Raw genomic sequence first — 18,980 nt, forward strand, 5'->3', positions numbered from 1 at the left:
AACACATTTGCTTCTCAGCTTACTCCTGCTCTGTGTCGCCTTTTGACACTTTCTTTCTCCATTTGTGTTTACCTTCTGCTTAGAAATTTGCTCATATTCAGGCAGTTCCTAAAAAGGGTGAAAAATCCCTCCCATACAACAGCTTCTCAATCTGTAGAAATCACAAATCCGCCGTCCCAATGAATATTGTTCCCACATCTGGGATGGTGCTCCCATAACATCTCTCATGCTTCTAGACTCCATTCGAAAGAGAACAGTTAAGTTAATTAATGACTCATCTCTTACAAAGTCTCTGCACTCTGTTTCTGCTGCATGCTTTTTCTATAGATACTTCTATGGGCACTGTTCTTCTGAATTAACTTCTTTAATTCCCCGTCTCTCTTCCAAACCAGTCCGAACATGTGCCGCAACCAGTCAGCATCCTTTTACTGTTCAACTTCAAACTCACAGAACCAACTTTTCTTCTTCTTCTTCATTTATCCTTTCCATTTCCGTTTTCTGGGAAAAAAATACCTTCACGAATTTCCCGAAAATTACAATCTACAGAAATTTAAGTCTATGGATAACGATACTTCAAACTGCCGTACGGTACTAAGAACTGTAGGTTCTAATACCTTTCGTGTTTGGGGTTTTCATAAAACAATCACACACATACACGTGTTGAATAGCATAACAATAAAGTGGAAACAAGGATGGTAAAAAGATTTCTTCATTATACACTGAGGTTCTTCCACATTTCATTTCTTTATATAAATGTGCAACAACACTGTAACCTGGGCAGTCTTCATAAACAGCCACCAAAACCAAAATTTGTATGGTTGCTATAGATATTTCAAGGCATCAAATAAAAGAAAAAATCGTCTTTATATCACAACTACATTTGGGTGAATACAAATCTTTTTTGAACCCCTCTCCCTCATCCTCTGCACATCTCGCATCTGTAAATTGTGTTGATTCTATAGTCAGTTTCCGGTTATACAGAATGGAACACCCCAAGTTTTTTTTTCCGGAAAAAAAGAAAAGAAACGGAGTTTACTGAGCCTCGCCATGGTGTAAAATAGCCTACAGAAGTTCCTCAAAAGATGCATTTTACAACTTCGACTGTTGATCGGAATCGGATGCCAGGCCTATTTTTTAAACTGTGTTGCATCTTAAGAAGAACATTATATGTATGCTTAAAAAGTAATAGTTAATGTCATTCTTTTATGATTCCGTTGCCTCAAAGAGTTCAGAGTAGACTTATATTAATGGGGATGGCAATTAAAGTGTAGTTGGTGTAGAAAGCTGATCGTCAACAGCAAGACAGGTCTAATCTCAGAAAAAGTAAGAACCACCGCAACAAGTCAGGAATACCATGCAGACAGTTTCTGTAATTCAGTAAAAGGGTAGGTAACAGTATGCCCAAGTATCAGAAGTCTATTCGATGAAGGAAGTTGTTGTTGTTTGTTTGTTATTTGGTTTTTAGGAGCATTAGCAACTAAGGCCATATTGCTCCGGGGATATGCGGTAGTCACTCCCTCACCTTTCCGCATCCTCCGTATTTGGTGGTCACGGGCTCGAACCCCAGTCTAATCAAGAAGCGTGTGCTACGCACTGCTGCTCCTGCCCACCTGGCTACGGAGGCGCCTATGAAGGAAGTGGGGTAGCCTACAACACCCCCACTTCGTCCAGTAGTCTTCTATTGAGATAGGCATAAAGTTTTCTGTCAAATATATGACAGAAAACTTTATATAATTACCTAAAATATTAGTATTAGTAATGGCCGCATGGTGCAAGAAAGCCTATGGCTTATGCTGCACCAGCCAAAAAAAAAAACAAAAACCGAATAAAACAATGATAAAAAAAACTAACAATTAATAAAAGAAAAGGAAATTAAACCTATCATCCTATGCGTTTCCCTCACCCAAAGTACTATCCAGATGACCTTTGAATTTCCCCAAATTTTCAGCCTCTACCACCCATGTAGGCAACTTATTCCAATAATTTATAACTCGCTGGCTAAAATAAAACTTCCTGCAGTCCAATCTAAACATCTCCCCCCCCCGTAACTTGAATTTATGTCCCCTAGTTCTAGCATCATTTATAATCTTGAAAATTTCGTCCTCATGCATTTTACTGATGCCTCTCAGCGCCTTAAAAACCTCAATAAAATCTCCTCTAAGGTGTCTAGTTTCCAAACTCTGCAACCCACATATTCGAAGTCTTTCTTCATAATGACGCCCTTTTGCCAATCTCACCAGGAGAGTTACCCGTCTTTGCACCCTTTCAAGAAGCTCGATGTCTTTCTTTAGGTGCGGTCTCCATACCTGAACACAGTATTCCAAGGGTGGTCTAACAAAAGCCTTATATAATGAGATTATCACGTCCCTATCTCTACTTGCAAAAGTTCGATAAATCATCGATTGGACACCATGGGCCTTCCTTGCAACCTGTTTACAATGCTTAGAGAATTTCATGTCTGACCGTATCGTAACACCCAAGTCTCTTTCCTCCACCAAGTGAATAAGTTATTTTGGGATTACTGTTTCTCAGGTGTAATACCTTACACTTTGTTGGATTAAAGCATAGCTGCCATTTTTCTGACCATTCCTGAAGTCTATCCTAGGTCTCTCTGAAGAAGTTCAGCTTCAGTGATCATTAACTACTCTACCAATTTTAACATCATCTGCAAATTTAGACATCACGCCCTCTATCCCTTCATCAATGTCGTTTATGAAAATTAAAAACAACAGTGGTCCTAATACTGATCCTTGGGAAACCCCACTTCTTACATCAACCCAATCTGAGGAATTTATCACAACCCTCTGCCTACTGCCATCCTGCTATCCAACAGCATGCCCAAGTATCAGAAGTCTAGTCGATGAACTGGGGTGGCCTGCAACACACCACTTCGTAGAGTAGTCTTCTATTGAGATGGGCATAAAGTTTTTTTGTCAAATATATGAATGAAAACTTTATATAATTACCCAAAATATTAAATAATGTATCTAAGAATTTTGGATAAGTTTGATAAGGAGAATAGGACTCCAGTTGGCTGTGTGCTTTTCTGTCTAATCTTCACAACATAAAGGATATTTGGCAGAAAATTTGTCTATCTCTGTCCACACCTTATTAGAAGACTGGTGATGAAGTTGGGATGTTATAAGGCCACCCTATCTCCCTTAAAAGATGGCCGATTTAAGACAGTGAGGGTGATGGTGATGTTCAACAGAACCAAAAGCCGATTAACATATTCATTGAATGGCACTAGGGAATGCCATCTTTGTCACTGTTAGCACAGAGATTTCAAGGAAGGACTGCGGATCTAGTTTTTTTTAGGAGCATTAGCAACTAAGGCCATATTGCTCCGGGATATGCGGTGGTCATTCCCTGACCTTTCGGCATCCTCCGTATTTGGTGGTGACGGGCTCGAACCCCGGTCTAATCAAGAAGCGTGTGCTACGCACTGCTGCTCCTTCCCACCTGGCTACGGAGGCGCCTGCGGATCTAGTATCAATATGAGTTAATATTACAGTTTGTTAGTGAATTTTTGAGTTAGTGAATATCAGAACTATAATGGCAGAAATATTGTTAACTTTCATGAAGCAAGACTATTACAGATATGATTCTAGTACAAATGGTACACAAAAAGGGGAGAAAGAATTTATTTTAAACAGCACAAAAAGCTGAGGAAGAATGGCGTGACGTATCAGAGTGGTTAGCGCAGGAATTCAACAGCACATGCGTTTGAATTGACTGTTGTTCAAGTTCACGTTACTGCTTAAAACTATGAATACAACCAATAGTTGACTATGAATACAATCAATAGTAATTGATTGTATACTGCTTATAACTATGAATACAATCAATAGTTGACTATGATTGACTATGAATACAATCAATAGTTGACTATGATTGACTATGAATACAATCAATAGTAATTGATTGTATTCATAGTCAAAATAATTACAGTATTTGCAAACTTCTCTGACTGAGTAGTAGCACCGGAGTATAAACAATACATTTTTGATTATTGTTTTATCATTTGACATTATTTGTACAATAGGCTGAGATCGAATTACAGTATCATTATAACTCAAATAACACTATTCAGAGTTGCCTGAAGCGTCATTTAAAGGTAAAGTTGACGTGAAATTTGGCGTACTTATAATCTAGGCATGGGAAAGAGAAAAGAAGAAAAAACAGTTCATATAACCTCCTACCAGGGACAAATACCGCGTTCGCTGACATGTTTTGCATACTGTGGTTGTGCAGGTGGGTTTAAAGGAAAGTAGCATGACTCTTTCTTAAAGAGTCATGCTGCTTCCCTTTAAACTGCACGCCTGCCAAGACATTCACCCTCACATTCTTGGCAGGCGTGCTAAATGTATGGCCAGTAGCCCGCTTTACTTTGAATGAGAATAAGAAAAAGAAATTACGGTGTTTGGGCATTGGAAAACCCCTGTGTGGTACACGCATCGCTACACATCCCGAAAGTAACTGATTGATTTCATAACTTCCTTCCTCATTGGACTATTTTTCTTTGAGGAATTTCAGCCTGGAAGGCCTATCACCTGCTTCGCTACAGGTAGAAAACATTAGAAAATGCTAGAAATCTTCGTCATTTTCTGAGCTCCAACAGCAGGGATGTCTGAAATCCATGGTGTTTATGGGTGTCAATGTAACACCACCTCACATTGCACAATCTGTTTCAAATGCATTTCGCGGGTGAAAAATTATCAGTTGATCTTGGTCAACTGATCACTTTTCATCGGCAGCCAATACAACATCGTAGTCCACCCCGTACGCTCGACCTTAAATCCTCCCTTGTGATTTCTGGCTGTGAGAGTACTTAATGGCACACTGTACCGAGATACGATCTATATCCCTACCGGCCTGAAGGACAGCATTATTCGCCAAGTGACTGCTATCACTCCGATACGTTGCCGCGACACTGAAAGTACTAGGAGTCACATGAAACACAACACATGTAATGGCAGGCACACTGAACATGTTTTGCAGTGATAGTGCATAAACAACACACTTTTTTTTCCACTCAAGCGAATAGAACTATTTCTACCCCTGTTGGAGTTGTCTGACTTACTTTTTTTCTGTCGTTCTTTCTCTGTGTTGTGGACATATACACCAAATTTCACTTCAATTTAGCCATTAGCTGGAGCTCCACACAGTTATTTCTCAATAGGAATACTCTAAATATAAATCCCCTGAATTATCCAATCAATTATAAAGATGCTGTTCTACTGTTACTACCTTTCTAAAAAAATTCTGGTTGCTTTCTTTAGAGGTCCTTTGCTATAATTCCCCCTCTGATAAACTAACTGTCAGCTCTTTTTACAGTTATGAGAAGATTATGATATTCGGTTTACTGAAGCAGCAATACACCTGACATACTATAAAGGTTGCCGTTAAGAATTTTAGGATTATTAAGGTTTTAATTTTCTTGCGTGATATCAGACGGTATTTATCCACTGATATAATGTTTCATCTCTTTGCACTTGTTAATATGTAACTGCGGTTCTGTGATAAAGAAGCGATGGTTTTCCAATATGTGTTTATGTTAGCTGGTTATAATGTCTTTTCTCTAGCAACTTCAAATTGTAAGTAATGTTATTCATATTGCTTATTTGTGATTATATCTTAGTATAAATTGAACGTATTAATTTCTTTGTATACATTAGTATATCTGATCAGATAAAGTTACTTTTTTTGTGAAACATCCAGCTGTACTGTTGTGGTTGAATGGTGTCAATCATTCTCTATGCTCTTAAACAGAATCATGTTTATTTATCTTTCTATCTATCTTAACCTGATAAAAGACTGTTTTTTTTAACCTTTCAGAAAGAGAAGATGTCTGCTGTGAAGAGAATAGCCGTGGTTGGAGCTGGACCAAGTGGTCTCGCTTCTATAAAAGCATGCAAAGAGGAAGGCTTAGACGTCGTTTGCTTCGAACGTACTGACAACTTTGGGGGTTTGTGGCGTTTCCGTGAGAACGACATTAGCGGTGTGGCTTCAGTCATGAAATCCACCATTATCAATACGAGTAAAGAAATGAATGCCTTCAGTGATTTCCCTCCTCCTAGTGATTTTCCAAACTTTATGCATAATACCCTCATGTTGAACTACTTCGAGAGGTACGCGGAGAAGTTTGACCTCCACCCTCACGTAAGGTTTCGCCACGAAGTGATGAAAATTGTTCCCACAGACGACTATGCCCAGAGTGGCAGATGGACGATAACAGTCAGAGACATGATAAAAGAACTGGTCGTTGAAGAAATATTTGACGGTGTGATGGTCTGTATTGGTCATCACATGTTTCCTAACGTGCCTCAGTTTCCAGGCATGGAAAACTTTAAGGGACGAGTTTTGCATACCCATAGCTTGAAGAAATCTAACGGATTTGAGGACCACAGTGTTCTTGTCATAGGGATCGGCAACTCGGGAGTTGATGCAGCTGTGGAACTAAGTACTGTAGCCAAGAAGGTATGATTTCTTCAGTATTCTACTTAGAGCGGAATAATATTCTTTATGGATGTACGGTTTCCAATATTTTAACCCAGAGAGAAACCTTTCTTTAAATTTTATAAAATTAAAAGGAAGGGAATGCTTGTAGAAATGGTCATGATTGATATTTTTGATGTAAATCAGCTCTTTTAATAGGCTTTACATACGAAACTTAAATTAGTACGCACACGTGTGTATATGTTAATGTGTATCTATTAAGTAACTTGATACATAAAGAATAATAGTTACTATACAATAAAATAAATAGTTGTTATAAATATTGCATTAAGCAAAATGGTTGCTTAATGCAATAACAAATAATTAACACTTGTGAATGGTGATAGGCACAATAAATACTACTTGCCGCCTAGATTCTGGGGTGCCTCCGTAGCCAGGTGGGCAGGAGCAGCAGTGCGTAGCACACGCTTCTTGATTAGACCGGGGTTCGAACCCGTGACCGCCAAATACGGAGGATGCGGAAAGATCAGGGAATGACCACCACATATCCCCGAAGCAATATGGCCTTAGTTGCTAATGCTCCTAAAAACCAAATAACAAACAGTCTAGATCCTGACATTCGGATCATAGGTTTAAAAATGTGACTTGTATTTATTATGAGCGCAATTTGAATTGGTCAGTAGAAATATCTGCTACTGAATACAATTTTAAAAATACATTCGTTTATTTTTAATCTTTCTTTAATTTAATTTAAACTATTATTTTTTGTGTAAACCATATACGAATGGTATAACGGAAGTCATCAACAAATCTCGCTTACAGAATTAGAAATTTAATAAGATTTTTTTTAAAACCATTACGGTTATAAGCAATTTAACCAGCATTTCATAAAAGGAATTTCATTCGCTGTGCGCGATATAGCATTCTGCTACTTTCCTTACGTAATTAGACGTACCAGTTCATAAATAAATCACTCATTGATTTTAAAAAAATGCTACTAAGTTACCAACAACCAATATAGGAGACGTCACATATATTTCTCAAATTCCTTAAAATATTCGAATTCTTAAATTTCCTTAAAATATTCGAATATTTAGTTGGCAGAGAAAGACATTTAATACATAATAACTGAGTGCAAAGTTATCATGTTTTTTTTTTTTTTTTAAGTATGCCTAACCTATTCTCCGTGGAAGCCTAATCTGGGTTTCAACTCCATTCAGCGATTGAAGGAAATTCTAGTACAAGGCTGAATTTAGCCATTTCAGGCGAAGGGAGTGGTGTGTTCCACCATTACTTATACAAAGTTTCAGTTTTCAGCCAGCGCAACATACATATTGGACCGTGAATAAACAACATAAAATTCTGAGAGAGAAGCTCCGCCGCCATGAAAATAATAATATCCTGATATTCAAATGTTAAGTTACAATTATAAAACCAGAAATAGCAATTAAGCTATGTACCTGAGGGGATGTAATTCTGCAAAATTTTTGGGGGGGGGGGGGAGTTTACTTCAGTTTATATTCGTATACCAAAATTTTATAATTTTTTTTTTCTTTTTTTCTTTTTTTTTTTTTTTTTTTGTACACGCAGTCTAGTCTTCTTAAACAAAAGAATTATTGCTCGGGGCGATAAGGGATTTGTTTACAGCGACAAACTTTTCACTCAACGGTGAAAAAGTGTTATGGGGCCAGCGGTGGTGTACAAGCCAAATGGCACCAACTCCAATTAGTCAGTCACCAATAGATTTCACCTTGCATGGTGCAAGAAATGCTGCAACTGGTCAATAAAGCAGTGGAAATTGGTTGTGGATGTGGCAGATGCTCGAAGAACGTCTCGTGCCAGAGTGCACTGTGTCAACAATGATTCAGAGGAGGTGGGGTTACATATAGCTTAAGACTTTAGTAGGTTGTACGGGGGGGGGTGCTATGAACGCTGACGCCAACCTTAACATTCGGGAGAATTCCATGCTGTCTACATTTGTAAGTTCTATAAAGAAGTATAGGGCATTTCTGTTTGAACAGGATAATAACCCATGTCACACCGGCAGTGCCGTGCTCATGGACATAAACGTGCAAAAGTTGGAACGACTGGCTCAAGTTCCTATTTTAGCACTGGGGAACACTTATGCGATGAACTAATGCCGAGTGAGGGCCATCATCATCATTATCATATTTACACTTGCTTGGGCGTTTCCTGAGCAAAAGCTCAACAACGCAATTTCACTTCTTCCGACCTATTTAGCCTTCCCAGTAGCAGGAGTGATCCCGCTACTAGGAAGTTTACCATCCCTAGCCCCGTGGAGGCAGGTCGCTACTATCCTTATTATTTACACTATCTTAACTCTCTATTTACAACATTTATAGATCTTTCTACAACATTAATTAACTCATTTAGAAGGTCAAAGGAGAATTCCTCTATTTTCAATAATGCTATTTCTATTTACACTATTTATATAATGCAATCATTGCTGTTGCGGTCATAACTAACATCCGCTAGCATGCGGGAATAATGCCCCGTAGGGTCAGGTGTCGTCGGGCGCCACCCCAACGACACATGTGTATATAATGCAACGACAAGTTGCTGCGGTCATTTCTAACATCCGCAACATGCGGGAATAATGAACCCAAGGGTTCAAGTAGTGTCAGGCGCACTACGAATACTATTTACCTCTTTAAGATAGTTTACAAATGTAGTATAATTTTCTTTATTTTCAAAGAACCTCCGCATCTCATGAGGAGAGGAAATCCCTAAATGGCTAATTAGCCTTCGCCTTGGTATATCATAGTGAGGGCATTGGAGAATAACGTGCTGGCTATCCTCAGTTTGCCCGCAACGACAGCGATCACTGTCTACGAGGCCTAACTGAGATAGACGCAGCCGTAGCCCATGTCCTGTCACCACCATTGCCTGGAAAACTCCCAGTCTAGGACACTTGCTTATTTGTTCCAGCCTTGAGATGTCAGGTATCATCTCGTGTGTTATCCTGCCCTTGACAGAAGCTGCCCAACGCTCCTGCCAGAGGCGGTGGATGTCCAGTGAGATTCGCTTGCTCTCGTCTTTCAGGTCAGTTCTGCTATAGGTTTTTCCCGCATCAGGGCAGCAACAGATGCCCATGAATTCCAGGGGTTGGTTATTCCTGGTGCGGTACTTCATCAGTCTTCCTAGGATCAGAAGATCAACTGGCATAGCTCCTGCTATGATCTGTAGGGCTTCCGTGGAGACGGTGCGGCACGCCCTGGTCACGCACAAGAGGGCAAATCTCTGTGCAGCCATCAGGTGACGCCTCACCACGCAACCGTCAATTGCCTGGCCCCAGGCTCCACAGGCATATGTTAATATAGGCACGAAAAGGCACTTATAGAGGATGTCTAAATTTCGTCCTTTTATTCCCCAGTCTGACCGGGTAATGCGCCTCAATTTCCCGTACAGATTTTTAATCTTGTCCCGCATGGCCTTCGCATGGGGTATGAAGTTCAATCTCTGATCCAGGTTGACTCCTAGGTATTTGACCAGTGGGGCAAATTTCAAAGGGAGCCCACCAAGTCCTATATAGTGGGTGGTCTGGTAGGGCTGAATTTACCCTTGAGCATCAGGCATAACGACTTCGTCGAGGATATCAACAACTTGTGAGTTGCTGCCCAGGCCTGGACTTTGGTCAGTGCCCAGTTGGCCTTGGTCTCAAGCTCCAGGCGAGCGTCTGCACCCACCAGAACGGCAACATCGTCCGCGTAGGCTACTATCTCCACGCCATTCCAGTCTTGGTTTAGGAGGTCGTCCAAGACGAAGTTCCACATATATGGCCCAATGATGGAGCCCTGTGGTACTCCTCTGGAGACTACGTGGGTAATGACCATGTCATTTGGTCATTCACTACACGTGTCACTTCTTGCCTAGTGCTGTCAGCACTACCGTCCGTAGTGCTGGTGGCACACTTTGCACTCTTCACACCCTTTGTACGTGGTTGTCCAGACATGTTCATGGTCTTTGCAACTGTACGTTTTCACTTATATTTGTTTATGGTTAAATAAACGAGCACACAATGTCTTGCTCCCAAAAGAGTCCCACACTACACTGTTTCGATTGACAAGTCCGCCAATCTGGGCCTATTTAGCCGACCAGGTCTCGCCTGGTCGCCCACCCCGGACTACGTGGAAGTATAGGCCCTCACCAATCAGCAAGGTAGTTACACAGTATAACAAGTAGTCTCTTGTTGAAAATCGCTGAGATTCTAATATACGCAAATCTAAGCAATAGGAAAAGATCACTGTGCACCCAGACCGCTAAAATGGTACCGGGGCGCCGAGTGAGGGCCAGACCAAAACGTCCCACAGAGGTAACTGAAATGGTCACCGTTCTACACTAGGAATGGAGGGTTATATTCACTGCAGCTTCCAGTAGGCCGTCTACCTCGTTAATGGACGTCCTACCAGAGTGGAGTGGGTCGTAGTGGCAAAAGGGCCACCGATAAGCTATTGAAGTAGAAGTAGGTGGCAGAAACGTCAATGTGAAATTGACATGTATCCGAATACTATCTGAAAAATAGTGTACGCACATTGTCGATGCCTATTTCCAGATTTTTGTCTAACATTTAGGTCTTTCCCGAAAGTATTTTGGGTTTGTTTACGTAATTCACTGACGATTACCATGTTCTGTGGCATTAAATAAATTTCACAAATAGTGAAAAAATACCATTGTATACTGGTGTGCAAAACTTAAGGACCAACACTATTTCTAAAGATTAAAACCACAAACTCTTTACTTAAGGTACTCTTTACTGATGAGAGTAGATTCAGTCTCAGCAGCGATTCTGGACGTCAGCTAATTTGGCAAGAGGTTGGCTCACGGTATCACCCCGCAAACATCACTGAAAGGGATCGATATGGCGGTCGAGGTGTTCTTGTCTGGGGAGGCGTTATCTTGGATGGACGTAAACAACTTCAGATACTGGAAGACGGTACTGTAACCGGTGCACGCTACTTTTTTTTTATTGGTCTCCGTTCAGGAAGCTCAGGCGACACTGACGGAGACCTGCCAGAGAATAATGGGCAGTCTGGCTACCTCCTAGTGGTGTGTGCGGGCAACATGGGGTCCCATCAGGGATCCTGCGGCCAAATGCCAGGACACACAACAGAACCCAACACAATACTACACATTCAACACACTACACTTTTTCTGGCATTTACAGTGTTCTGTATTCCTTCACAGTGTACATATGGCGCAGATGTGGGAAACCACAGGTGGCGCCAGACCCTAACACTATGCACACTACTGTACTGAGGTAATCCGTCCCCATGTGCGTCTGTTCCGAGGTGCCATTGGCCCCGAGTTCGTGTTAATGGATAACACCACACCCCCATCGCGCTGCAGCTGCTGATATGCTTTTGGAAAGTAAGGACATTGTTCGTATAGACTGGCCTGCCCGTTTCATCGGTCTAAATCCCATCGAACACATACGGGACAGTCTTGGGAGATGCCTAGCGGCACGTCCACACCCACCAGAAAATGTTCACCAGCTGAAGATGGCGCTGACAGAGGAATGGACAATGTTACCGCAAGAACTTATCAACAACATTGTTGTTCTAAGTGTGGACAGGCGGTACAAAGCCTGCATTTACATTAGGAGTGGCCATATCTCCTACTGAGGACCACCTCTTCCCTCTAAATAAAGTCCCTCTGTACTGTTTTGTTTCCGTTGTTGTGTCAGTGTTGTTTCCTTCATCATTTCTGTACCTCACGATGTTCCTTTGGTATGCTTTTCCCATATCCAGGCCACTCCTATGAGAAGCTACAGATGAAAACCTGACTGGTCCTTAAATTTTGCACACCAGTGTATTAACAGATTCTAGCATTTTTCTTAAATTCTTCCACTTTTTTTTCTGGATGGTAAATATGGTATATTAGCATTAGTAGAGGCACATGATGCAAGAAAGCAAACTTATGCAGCATCAGCCAAAAAAAAAAAAAAAAAAAACTCTCCCATTTCACCCCCTCCCTTTCGTTCCAAATACCTGTCCAGCTGAGCCTTAAACTTATTTAGGCTATCAACTTCCAGAACATGGGATGAAAGTCTGTTCCACCAACCAACTACTCGCTGGCTAAAGGAAAATTTTCGCACATCTATCCTACATCTGTCTTTCCTCAATGTGAATTTATGCTCTCTCAGGTGATTATTCTGAGCAAGAGTAAGAATCCAATCAGCATTGAGCATGCTCAAACCATTCAAGGCTTTATACACCTCATTCAGATCACCTCGCAGGTGCCTAGTCTCCAGACACTGTAATTTGCAAAACTTAAGCCTTTCTTTGTAAGAGCAACCCTTTGTTTCATTCACTAATCTTGTTGCCCATCTCTGTACTCGTTCCAACAGCTCTACATCCTTCTTAAAATGAGGCCTCCAGACCTGTATACAGTACTCAAAGTGTGGCCTGACCATTTCCTTATACAAGGGGATAATCGCCTCCTTATCCCTGCTAGAAAAATTCCTGTATATCATTCACAAGACACTATGAGCTACTCTTGAAGACCGTCTGCACTGCTCAGAAAACTTCATATCTGCCTGCACATTTACCCCCAGATCCTTTTCGTTCTCTACCACTGTCAGTGTAGTGCCACAGAGTTTAGACGTTACTCTGGGGTTACTGCTTCCCAGATGTAGTACTTTACATTTGTCAATGTTAAACTTCATTTGCTATCTCTCAGCCCATCTTCTCTACTTTTCTAGATCCTGTTGCAGCAGCGTACTGTCATTAGAGTCCTTAACAACCCTGCCAACCTTCGTATCGTCTGCAACCTAGGACATTAAGCTTGATATACCATCATCAATATCATTTATAAATACAGAAAACAACAACTGACCCAACACTGAACCCTGAGGGACTCCGCTAATAACATTAGTCCACGATGAGCAGTGACCATTGATTACCACTCTCTGTCTTCTCACACTCAACCATCCCTTTATCCATAGCAGCAATTTGCCTCCAATGCCATACTGCTCCAATTTTTTCAGCAGTCTTCCATGTGCAACAGTATCAAAAGCCTTTCTAAGATCCAAATATATGATATCAGAGTTATTCCCTGCATACAGTTTCTTTGTGACCACATCATAGTATCCAATCAAATTGGTCAGGCAAGACTTTTCCTTAACAAAACCATGCTGTGTCCGAGCTATAATTGAAGTCTTGTCTAGATGATCCCGCAGTGCTTATTTTACCAGTGCCTCCATTAATTTTCCTGAAACAGAAGTTAAACTAGCAGGTCTATAATTACTTGTCGCCCTTTGTCCTCCTTTGTGAAGTGGGGTCATATTTGCACATCTGCAGTCCATGGGTACCTCCCCTGAGTCCGAAGCTCTCATATTTATGGCTAAGAGTTTGCTTACTTCCTTTGCTGCCTCCTTTAATATAACTGGATAGATCCCATCCATCCCGGGTGCCTTTTTTATGTTGATCTTCAACAATTTCTCCTCCACTTTCCTCTCAGTTATTACAAAATCATCTAGCTCACTGCCAGAGTTCAATTCACCTCTGGCATTCCCCTCCCTAAATAACTCCTCATCTGCGAAGTTATGAGATATGGTAAATCAATCACCTAAATACAAACTTAAAAATTATGCAACGTGTATATTTAAATCTTGAAAATATCAGACACTACATCGAGATTGCCATCATTCGGCAACAGAATCGTAGTTGTTATTCCCCAAGCATTTAAAGAAGACTAATGTTCGCTGTAATGAAGGAAAACAGAATATAGATTCGGGTTTATGAAAATCTGATATAATTTTAAATGGAATAAATGCGAGTGTAAAAAAAAAAAAATACTCAATTAGTTATTTTAACCGAAGTAACTTCCATAAGCATTATGACAGTTGATAGCTGCATAGTCTCCTCCCACCGCTTAGGAAGTTTCGCACTCTTACGACTTCTCGTTGAGGACATTCTAGAGATGTTATAAATCACAGAACTGCTGGTAGGGCAGTAGTACTTTACTGGGAACTGTTCAATACATCCCCTTACGTCACATTAATCCTGAGTCCGGTTAGCGTCAGAAGAGCAAGATGCTCTTGTATACCGGCTCTATATCGTTTACATGAAAAAAAAACCCGACTAATCAGTGAACATCAGAAGCCGACTTACAGAATATCATCAGATCCATGTAGCTTGCACAGTGATTACGATAATCATTGTTCTTCCACACTGTGAAAATGATTTGCGTTTGAATTCCCGTCAAAGACGGAAGAATTTTTATAGGCTTTTTCCACACCTTTTGTCAAGTTAGTCGGTCTCTACAAAGGGATGCATGGCTTCTCTTCAGGAAAATCAGATTTTTTACCCGGCGAAATAGGCAAATTGACCAAAGAATAAGAGTAATTTACAGACATTTATACCGACGCCCCATGGCTTTAGCTGCCTCGGCGCTAATTCTAAACGCCACAATACCGGCAATGACGGATCGTTTCCTCCCTTTTCAGATGCTCTCCAAGGTCTACAAACTTGATGCTGATCTCGACAAATTCGCATGTGATAAAAGATATGAAAGAAGGTGCTTTCCATGCAATGAATCAGTTGGACTGAGTTTTTTTTTTTTTTTACTTCACTTTGTATGTGTTGGCAATTGTTAACCCCTTGGCCTGCGTGCCGTGACGGGTCGGTTGCAACATTACGTTCTCTGTAACCATATATTTTCTTTTTTAATTTCTTAAGTTGCAATAAAGATTCTCTCTCAAAAAGTGAACCGTTCTCCAACTGTTACAAAATTTGGAATATGTATCGGTCTCAGAATCTCACCGCCATGCCGTTCACTTGTTACCAGTTCTTTTCTGATAATAAGTGAAAGTTCAGAGCGATCACCTAAGCTGATGCTCCTCTAGAAACATATCCGCTTCGGTGACTGCTCTTCAGAGTGTTGTGTACGCTCCATTGAGCAAACGCAACATTTTCTGAGAAGAGGAAGAAAAGCACAATCACAAAAACACATGAAATTGAGTATTTTTATAAAAATAAACTTCTTTCTGAGAAAAATAACAGTAACATTTGTTTTTATTTCTGTACTAATTAGTTAATAAAGGAGCTTGCACTAATAGCACATTATACGCATAAATCATGTAGTCCAGCTTTCTCCAATCCGAGGCGTGAGTTTCCATGACGGGCAAAAGTTTGAGAACCACTACTCTAAACCAATGGTGCTCTTTTATGTCGAGGAGTCACATTGGGGATTTTTTCATGTTCTGCCAGCCAATTAAGGAAAGAATTAAATAAATTTTCTGTTTATACTCCGGGACGACCAAACGGTCAGAGGAGTTCGCATGATAGATTGAATACAAGAAACAGCACCGTATTCAGTAGTCACGGGCTTGAACCCCGGTCACTCAAGGCACGTGTACTTAGGCACCCGCGCGCCTGACCACTAGGCTACGGCGGCCTCATTGGTTTAACGTCGTCCTGTTTCGCTCCATAAGAGATATTGACATTGTATAAAAAACATTATGGGAATCCTGTTGTCTCGAAACTTTACTAGACATGTTGAGCAGGCAACTTATGTGATAGGGACCTGTTAATATTCGTAAAGTCGGACAAATGCTAACTTATTGTGATTTTCTCTTGTAGAGAACGTGTCCTCACTTTGAATTTAAATCAATGTTTTATTTGTTTTAAATTTAAAACATTGATTTAAATTCAAAATGAGGATACATTCTCTACAAGAGAAAATCACAATAAGTTAGCATTTGTCCGACTTTACGAATATTAGCGAGTCTCGATTATACAAGTTAATTGTCCAACATGTCCATAACAGATAATGAGGATGCATGGTCTCTTCTTAGAGAAATAAGTAACTTGGAACCTTTAAGTTTAATAGAAAAATTGTATACTGTATTTTTAATTTATATTAATTATGAATATCGATAAAAGAAAAAAAAGGAACTTTTACTAAACTGGTCAGGAGACAAAATCCTCTTATACTGTCCATTTTTAACTGTGTCATATATATTGAATTTTGTACGTTAATAATGAAATCGACATTGTACCATACTGGAGTTTGTATTTTAGAGCTTCAGCTGAGTTTAGCCGATGACACAAAAAGTTTCGTTCATTAATGCTAGATAAACAGAAAACCTTTTTGCTTTTTAAAAACCCACTAGAGACATGAAGCACCACTGATTAGCTCTATACTAACTAATAAGTTCAAATATTCATTAATTTGCAACCAGGTAGCAAAAAAGGTTATCAACCCTATATTTTGATAGTCAAATATTCGTCTAAAATGATTTTAGTCAAAAATGTTGTCTACTTTAAATTTACGACTTATGAAAAAAGAACACTAAACTGCGTAACAAATAATGCAAATTCCTGCTGAAATTAAGATTGACTTGTCAAGGTACGATTCTACTGCAATATACCAAGCGGCGGCTTGGTAAATAGCAGTAGAATAATATTCAAAATCAAATCAAATAAAATATAGCAACGCTCACTTTCAGCAGAGCGAACGCATGACCCTATGCCTAACAGAACTCACGCCCCCCACTCTCAGAAAAGGAGGCACACTTTTATAATAAATGTAAACGGCAGGAGATGGACATGATATGCTTTGTAATTGAGTTCGATTCGTTATTTTCTCTGTGCTTCGGATCGTAGGGGAACATCCACTGCCTTTTTGCTGGACAGCAGTAAATAAATGACTGAAATGCGATCCGTTTTTAGACTATACGAGAGCTGATTTCCCGTTGAAAAGGTAATGCTTGAGTTTGTATTTATTATAACACTCATTCTTCGGTGGGTGTGGACGTGCATTAAAACTGCTGAAGGCGAATGTTGCTTGTCTTTTCTTATTTATATTTTAATTTAATTTAATTTTATTTTAAATATTAGGCATCATGATAAACGGGAACAGAATCACACCTTGCCAAGTCAACCTTAACTTCAGCAGGGATTTCCTGTATTTGTTAGGTTGTTTAGTGTTTTTTTATTTTCATGAGTCGCATAAAGTGATATTAGCACAGTGGTCTATAGTCAAGTTACTTTTTTTGGTTTATAAAATATCTACTTAAATTTGTTGCCATCTAAAGCAGCACTAAAGTTAGTGTGCTATATTCAATATTAAAGATCCATTACTACTTGAGTAGATTTAGAATTGAATCACTCATTATTATTCACAAAAGTGTGTTTCATGGAATTTATTCGTTTTTCATAATTTTTTCAGGTTTACCTGAGTACACGCCGTGGAAGCTGGGTGGTAAAGCGAGTTGGCCCCAGAGGAATACCTTCAGACATACTGGTTCACAGAAGATACCTAAACAGTGTCGTAGGCGTTCTGCCTTACAACTTTATGTGCTGGGCTATCGAGAGAGAGCTAAACAATTGGTTTGATCATCGTTTATATAATTTAAAGCCGGAACATAGGTGTCTCAGCCAACATCCGACAATGAACGATATCCTGCCTAATAAAATCCTAAGTGGCACCGTTGTGATCAGGAAGAATGTAGCCAGGTTTTTAGAGTCTGGTGTCATTTTTGAAGGCGAGAAGGACGTCACTGAAATCGATGCTGTAATTCTAGCCACTGGCTATTCTATAAATTTTCCTTTCTTGGACGACGAAATCTTGGCGGTGAAGGACAACCGTGTAAATTTATACAAATATGTGTTTCCTCCTCATCTTCCACATCCAAGTCTGGCCATTATTGGACTTACTCAGCCGTGGGGATCCGTCATTCCAATATCTGAGATCCAGGCTCGCTGGTACGTACTTTTAATGACTAACAAACTGCATTTACCAAAGGAGGAAGATATGGCAGCGGACATTAAGGCTAAAGAAAACGAAATGAACAAACGCTACGTACGTAGCAGTCGACATACCATTCAAGTGGACTTCATTCCTTATATGGACGAAATTGCTAATTTAATAGGAGCTAAGCCTAATTTAATACGCCTACTGGTCACCGACCCTCTCCTCTTCTGGACTTGCTTAACCGGCCCATGTGTCCCGTATCAGTACCGTCTAATAGGGCCACACCCTTGGCCTGGGGCACGTGACGCAATTCTTAACTGCCACGAACGAATCATAACGCCATTACGCAAGGATGAAAAGGATATTTGAATTTCCCCTCTCAAGAAATTGCTAACCTCAGAAACATCTAAAGTAACAAGTCTTAGTGTAACCTAGAAACGGCATAGCTCCCTCGACACGAGACTTCTTCATATATGCACGCTTACATAAAGTGTTCCAAATGATCAGGGAATCCTTTTTTGTTGAAGGATAATAACATACTGGAATTTTCGTGACCGAGGGGAAGGGAAAGCCGTTAAGTTATGATGATGACACTGTAAAGAGATAATGTATCAATCATTTACAAAGAACTTACTCAACTGTATCCAAATGGACAACTTAAGTCTGCCTGCAAATGGCAAAAGCAAACTTAAGCATATTTAGATTGATTCGTGGAAATCTCAAGACCTACGAAGTTATTTTTATAATTTAATATATATTTTTTCATAATTTTGTGTTGTCCTTTTAGACTGATAACGAAAGTT

General features: G+C 40.0%; 1 protein-coding gene across 1 annotated transcript in view; it reads left to right on the forward strand.

The window, feature by feature from the left end:
* LOC150077152 (flavin-containing monooxygenase 5-like) overlaps nucleotides 1–18,546 on the forward strand; it is an 82,031-nt gene extending 63,485 nt beyond the window's left edge. Inside the window, exons 4-5 of the mRNA XM_090385794.1 lie at nucleotides 5,839–6,480; nucleotides 17,653–18,546. Coding sequence (XP_090241920.1) covers nucleotides 5,839–6,480; nucleotides 17,653–18,546 — 1,536 coding nt within the window. The remainder of the gene's footprint in view (nucleotides 1–5,838; nucleotides 6,481–17,652) is intronic.
* The last annotated feature ends 434 nt before the right edge of the window (nucleotides 18,547–18,980 follow it).

This window comes from Mastigoproctus giganteus, chromosome 12 (genome assembly GCF_048544385.1).
Source record: "Mastigoproctus giganteus isolate SK-2022 chromosome 12, ASM4854438v1, whole genome shotgun sequence".
Taxonomy (NCBI): Eukaryota; Metazoa; Arthropoda; class Arachnida; order Uropygi; family Thelyphonidae; genus Mastigoproctus; species Mastigoproctus giganteus.